Source organism: Thermobia domestica, chromosome 16 (assembly GCF_964235325.1).
Source record: "Thermobia domestica chromosome 16, izTheDome1.hap1.1, whole genome shotgun sequence".
Lineage (NCBI taxonomy): Eukaryota > Metazoa > Arthropoda > Insecta > Zygentoma > Lepismatidae > Thermobia > Thermobia domestica.
This window is the reverse complement of record NC_137469.1, coordinates 119,866,127-119,873,622: the sequence shown is the minus strand read 5'-3', so window position 1 is coordinate 119,873,622 and position 7,496 is coordinate 119,866,127. Positions and strand designations below refer to the sequence as shown.

The following is a 7,496-nucleotide window of genomic DNA, read 5'->3' as shown; positions in this document are numbered from 1 at the left end:
AGAATAGTTACAGCAAAATTTGAAACTATTTGAAATGTCGCTTATACTTGTCCAATCTGGAGACCACAACATGGGCGCGCTGGACAAGATATATGTTTAATAAGCAATACTACTAAGAAAAAAGTATTTCCATTGTTGCGAATTAAATTGTTATGGTACCTGTACCTAATAAGATCATTTAACCTATACACAGTGGCGTATTTACGATTTTGTTTCGGCGAGGGCTTTGCTAACTTTCGGGGGGGGGGGGACTTTGGAAAAAATGTGAAAATTCTGCAAGATATTTCATATACTTCACTATAGTAAGTAAGATTTCGGGGGGGGGCTTAAGCCCGGAAGCCCCCCTAAATACGCCACTGCCTATACATAAATAATAATTATTTTTGAATTATTTTTACTCATAAATGATCGTATTTAGTTAGTCACATGTTCTATCGCAATTTCGTTGATCGTTCTTTTCTCTTCTGAGATACAGTACACACACAATCAAAGCAAATGTAAAATATTATTCATTAAAGCTACTATTAAGCGAATATATTTACAGTAAAATTATACACAGCAAGTATAAATTCGTAAAACACAGCAAATACAAATTCGAATACTAACTTGTTAATTAATCCGTATTATAATTAGAAAATGAAGTATAAACAAACAAACAAACAAACAAAAAAACCCTTTGAAATCAATGTATACATGATAGTGCGTTCAAAGTATCGATTGATTGTCGCCTCTTATATACACATGCCATCACACTCAGTACAATCCTGATGTTGCCATGAATTTTAGCAACACACGTCAACAGTTTATAAATACAACAAACAACCGTAAAGTAACAAAAAAACATGGAAGATATGTTATAATGTTATAACTAGAGTTAGGATTTTTAGGTGCACGCCTTAAAAGGAAAAACGAGCTTTCAGAAACTACCCAATGTGTAAAATGTTACATTCGGATGGGATTAGAGATCATTTGCTAGTATATTTTCCTCTCTTTTCATCTTTCTTTGCTTCCTTAATCTGCTCCTAATTCTGTTTTTCTCTGCTTTTCATTGGTACTCCCTAAAATTTTATTACAATGATTTTAATTAATAATTGTATTTTATTTTAATTAATTTTGCATAATTCTAAATTTACAATACAAAAATAGAAGCAACGAATCTCTTAGTTACAATTTGTTTATATTACGTATCAATATTATTGGTTCAAACCGAGTTTCTTTCTCTTTCTTTCTTTTGTCTTATTGTAAGGTTATTTATGCCATGTTATTGACATATACATCAATGTTCATAAATTTACAGCTTGACAGTTTTATTTTCAGATATTTTATCTCAAAATAGAAACAGGTTTACATTTAAGAACTTACTGATATGCCTTGTTTCTATTAAGTTGTTTATATTTTTAAAAAAGAGCTTGTCAAAATAATTGTGAGAAACAGGACATGCTTTGCCTTTTTCACCTTATTTTAGCATATTTTCTCTTCTTTTTTTCCTATGAAAACTGCCCTTAAATATCCTAACTCTGTTAAAAGAATCTACGATAGAAGTATTTCAGACTTTACGATTCAGTGGCGGTTCTTCAGGGAAGTCACATACGTAAAAAATACAATTTTATCACTGCAAGCTACGGGAAGAATACTTACCTATTGCCATTTTTCTTGCACATAAGAATTAGATAAGTTTTGTTTAGTAATAATAAACTTGTAACTTTTACTGATGTAACCTTTACTGTAATAAACTTGTAACTTGTAACTTTTACTTGTAACTTTTAGCGTCACTTTTACCTTTCTTTTAAAAACGACCTCTCTTACGATTATAATATTTTGTACCAGGGTTATATGTCAAACTTCTAAACGGATTTTCTCTGTTGAGATTTTTACTGTTATTGCACTAATATATAATAGTGTAATTTGTGCAAAAATAATAATCAGTCCTATACGCTATAACTCACAAATGATCGTTGTCCATTTATTTCTAATTTGTACAACAGTACTGCTCACTTTGCTGAGTCCTTCATTTATTGACGAAAATATATAAATATACTTTCTGTTTGCAAAGACAAAATGAGTTATTTTGGTTTTTAATGAGATCTACATGTACATAAGATAGATACAATTTTAAATTAAGTTTAGCATAAATCTCGTATCTGAAGGTTATTAATACTTACCAAGTATATATTTGATTTGATTTGATTTCAGCTTAGCGCTCCCTTCAGCAGTGAGGCTAAATGAGAAGTGGACCTACAGCTTAACGTGTAATCCAAACTACACGAGCTCCCGCCGGGAATAAAATCTGTCTCTCCCACGCCAAAGGCGCGTACTTCAAGTTTACATAAACGGTTTCATATTTGACATTAATTTTCTTCTTGTTCAATGTAAATAATCAAAACTTCTGCTATTATTTCTCATGCATATAATATTACTACCGGCTACTTGGTTAAATATAGACTGATAAAAGATTTACTTTCAAATTGGTGTAACAGTCTAATTAGCAAAGGAACTTCATGGTTACACTATTTTACTAATGTGTAAAAGAAAATTAAGTTATTAATTTCAATATTTCGAAGCAAGTAATATAGACATTACTAACATCAAATCATTGATTACTTTTGGTAACAAAACCATACAGTGCAAATTTTGAGATAATATTTCAATAATAATAATAATATCAGTATAATATGTCATTGTGATTATTTTAAGACAAAAATCAATGTAAATCATATTTCTCACTAATCACAATTGCCCGGATGGTCTATGCGATTTCGGATACAATCGCCATTGTCAATAAAACAATTGCCTCTATTCGACTTGTACTGCAAAAGAGAGTGTGGTCTACTGTTTGCCGAAATACCCAAATAATATTACAAATATTGATATAGTACTAGAATGTGTGCTAAATGTGTTCAATTTGTAATGGCATGATATTAACTACTCATATACGTACATTTAGCCACATTATTCATTTAGTTACTTTCATAAAAATCCACAATTCTAATAAAACAACTAAAGTGAATATTGCAGAGATTTGTACGCATTATATGATACACCTTCGTGTGTACAATAACCATTTTGATTTTTACTACTTTTATGGTACAGAACTATTGTAGTACACAAATGGAAAGCCAAGTTTTAGGTTAATTGTAACTAGTACTAAAAAATCATAACATGCCCTTTAGTTGAGGTTAAAGGCAAATGCAGTTAACACTTGTTCGCAAGCAAGCTTCGAAGCGTTGGAAAGACGTTTATATTCAAAATGGTTCATGAAACATTAAAAGTGTCAAACCTAAAAATGTATAATCTATAGATTGGGCAATTTCATGTGATTGTGGTCGGCCCTCAATCTCATTGTTAATAATGTTGTTGCGATGTAGAAATGAAACATTAAATATAATTTCCATTAAGGAAGTTTGAGATATCATGAGTTTGAGCACCATACAGGGGCTGAGAGTGGGGCCTGAGCTATCTCTAACTTTGTCTAGTATACTAGACTAGTGTGTTAATAGTGTAATGAAATTTCTCTCTAGTGGGCTGCGGTGGCTCAGTGGTAGAGGATTCATCTCTGGTGCGTGAGGTCCTGGGTTTGATTACAGCTTGCGCCAAGCGAGCTTCGTGATGGACAAACACCGTGCGTGAGGTTTCTCGGGGTTCTTCCTTTTCCTCCCACTTTCTTCATTTCTCATCATCACCGTTTCCTCTGTCCTAACCGGTATAACCGTGTGATGTAAAACTTAAAGATTCAATTTCTCTCTTAATCTTGCAAGAGAACCGTCCTAAAAATGAAATGAAATCTAAGTTTTACGTCCCACGCTTATGCCGGTTAGGCTAAAGGAGACGGTGATGATGAGAAATGAATGAAATGGTGGAATGAAGAAAGTGGGAGGAAACGCGAGAACCCCGAGAAAACCCACGAGCACTGTGTTTGTACACCCACAAAGTCCACACGGCGCGAACTGGGATCGAACCAGGGACCCCAAGCACCGGAGGTGGACGCTCTACCACTGAGCCACCGCGCCTCCATAACCGTCCTAGGTCATGAGGTTGAGAGCATGGGGTAATGTGAATTTTCTCACCCAATTCTTTCACCAACATTCATTTGCCAATCGTCTCCTTTATAGGTAGTAAGGTAAGCTTACCCGTTGCGAAAATGTGTTATCGCCTTCAGGTGCAGAAGACTCCATTTCAACTCCCGAGGAGCTCAACCTTGTTCAGAAACTACGTAAAGCTGTAGGTCCCATGACTCAATATAACTTTAGTCTGAAGAGGAATGCTGAAGTCAAACCACATACAAGTGATAATCGTGTAACTTTAAACTTAATATCTGCTTAGGCTATTTATCTAGTTCTATTTATCCTTATTCGTATGTGTTATATACACTGTTTTCATTTCTACCTGAATTAAGAAAGTAAAAATCTTATGGGTACGAAAAAAAATGTTCTTCTATAGTGTTCTGTCACATCCGTTATAAAATTTATGCATTTGTTATAAGTTGTGCCCTTTCATTTGTTCTTTGATTGATACTGGCTCCAAGAGCTTGTTTAAGACTTCTCCAGAATGTTGGATATTCCTCTTGATCCACAGGCCATTCGAGGCAAGTAACAGTTTCCAATAGGCGTCTTAAATGGCTTGAGAGTTTCGTTCTGTCTAAGCGCTCCAGTTCAATCACTATCAAAAAGTTATCACGATTTTGGAAAAGTCGATGATTAACCATTGTCAGTTCCCATTGGCACCACTGCAAAATTAGAAAAGAGAAATAACACATCAGAAGATTGTTCTTCAACTTGAAACGTACATATATATGTATATGTCTGTATAGTTATTTTTTCCTAATATTTCCAACACCATACCGGTACTCGCTGTGTTTACCAAAATATTCCATTTTCTTTCCGTTATATTGTAGATACTGGGTATGCGAAAGGTATCCTGAGGAAGAAAATCGAAACGTTGGAAGGAGTTATCAGTACCGTAAGACGAGGTTACTTTGCACAAAATATGAAAAGTTTCACAGTCCTCTGTCGGTAAAACCATGAACTGTAAAGAGGAAGTTTCAACTGCCACCGTAAGATAGAACATCTAACTGTATTTTGGCTATATTGTCGGGGTTAACATCCGTTCTAATTACCCGAAGAGTTTGTTGTTGTAGAGGTATGGGAAGCAGTCACTGTAAAGGCCGTCAAAATTTGAAATATATCACCTACAAGAATTTCCGTCGAGGTTAAGTCAGTTTTGTAGAATACTACAGTGTATAATGGGACTTTGATGCAATAGTTGAAATTGAAATGAGAAACGTTTTAAAATCATGAAAATAAAGTAAAACTGGGAGAAGGCGGGAGAAGGCGATACTTTGCACGGTCCAAAATATCGCTTACATAGGAAATTATTACTACTGGAATTCCTGCATTCTAAATTTAGGTAAATTTCCTATTTAGGTAGATGCCACAATGAATTTCTTGTTTGAAAATAAATTATGAATAGTGGCAGATCAAGAAAAATAGTTTGAGAGGGGCTTCACTCACAAGGCTTCGTTTTTATAGAAACCACTACACTTTTGGGGCGGGGCTTGAAGTTTTTACGCATAGGAATGACTAAAATTATTTTTTTAAAAATAATAAATCCTGCAATTTGGTGAGCTTCAGCCTGAAAGTCCCAAACCCCGTAAATCTTCCACTAATTATGGTTGGGATGATATTCTTAGACATAAGGAATAACCCAGGCGAATCAGTTCACGGGGATTTCTTTCTCTGTTCCTGAGTTGGCATTTTTGTGAGACATATGCTAAACTATTAGAATGTGGTTCCTGTGCCGATACCAGAAAATATATAATTTTCTTTACAAACATTGGTAATTCATACTAAGTATCAATACCGGCACCCTCATTGTAATATCAATATTCGTAGACTGCATGCAGTTTTGTGTAGAAGGTGAAATGTACAAATACTAAAGGGAAACATTGCACAGAAACATTATGTTTGTATGTTGAACATACTTTTTTATGTTGTGCAGAGTAACCCTACTTATGGGGTTACTTTGCATCAAAGTTTATATTTCAATAACTATGGCCATACTGAATGTTTACTAATGAATTTGTACCGATGTTTTCCTTATATATCTAGCGATTATGTTTAAAATACAGTGTTCTAAATCATTACATTTGTAAGTTACATGCGATTTTCTTTAAAATCTCTTAAACTATGTGCAAAGTCTTACGGTACACGATTAACATCTGGGCATATCATGGACCGAAAGGAAAAGGAATGAAGACGTACTAAAGGAAGTTAATGAAAAACGACATATCATGAAGATAATAGGGAAAAGAAGAAAGAACATGCTCCGCCATCTTATTCGGCATTCCGATTGGATCACTATGCTGATAGAGGGAAAGGCAGAAGGAAAACCATATCTAAATATCTAAAAGATAGAATATCTAAATGCAGTTACGAAGAAGATGCCTTATCAAAGTATAAAACAGCTCTCCCAAGCGAGAGAAAAGTTTTAAATTTTCAATGTTGCCCACCAACCTATGGTTGAAGTGAACAAGAAGACGATGTTTGAAAGACGACAAGATTGCGAACTAATTATGTTGTTTCCAAATGACGTCAGACATATAAATGTGTTGCCAGAGGTACTGCTTTTACGTGAAATTTCTTGCATGCGCATAAGTTTTCCAAGAAAACAAAGAGGATTATTTGAAGCTAAACAAATTTGTATGGGAGCAGTCATGTACATGCTTTTAAGTAATTTTTGAATGAATACGTAAAACTATTTAACATACAATCACACATTGAACAATTCAGATGGCTAGTAACTTAATTGTCCTGTATGAAAAAATAACTTTAAACATTAAAATATGTTTCTAGAAGTATTAACATTAACCGTCTGCAGTATATTTTTTTCTTCTCTACAGTATTGGACCAAATTACTTTGTGTGACAATGTTTCTGGTGTGGTATTTCTGTTTTTCACTTTAAATCAGAACAATCATTCCAACACTCATATACAAGAACAACAGCAACAAAGACAATACAAGAAATACGGTATGTCTTCTAAGTTTTATTGCTCTTATATTCTGATAACCTTTGTATAGTAATGCAGAAAGCCACTTATTTCTCCCCTCCCAACATCGTTTCATCGAATAACCACAACAGGTAAACACCACAACAAAGACTTTACAAAACAAATGAAATAATTAAATAGATACGTAGTAAATTCTACAATATTGTACAAACAGAGAATGGGGATTTTATAAACTTATCTGCATGTATAGTAGGACTTATACAGAATATACATTCATAATTGTATTTGACGTGTCTGGTGTTAAGAAAAAAAAAAGGGAGGTCTCATGAGTCTGTCATTGATGTTATGATAGAAATGCACGTGCTAAAACCATGTTAAACTGAGAAATACGGCTACAATTTTTGGAAATGTTTCGAGACCTGAAGCTATTCCAAGAGAATGTGGCACATAAATGAAGATACAGAGTGTCTCAGTATATTATAAAAGTTTGAA

The 7,496-nt window shown here is 33.9% G+C and overlaps 1 protein-coding gene across 3 annotated transcripts in view; it reads right to left on the bottom strand.

Moving 5' to 3' along the window:
• Nucleotides 1-519: 519 nt before the first annotated feature.
• Nucleotides 520-7,496, bottom strand: part of LOC145673373 (toll-like receptor 2) — a 129,063-nt gene continuing 122,086 nt past the window's right edge. For all 3 annotated transcript variants that reach the window (XM_081743019.1, XM_081743020.1, XM_081743018.1), the window contains one exon: nt 520-4,723. In XM_081743019.1, coding sequence (XP_081599145.1) covers nt 4,463-4,723 — 261 coding nt within the window. In that variant the 3' untranslated portion in view covers nt 520-4,462. The remainder of the gene's footprint in view (nt 4,724-7,496) is intronic.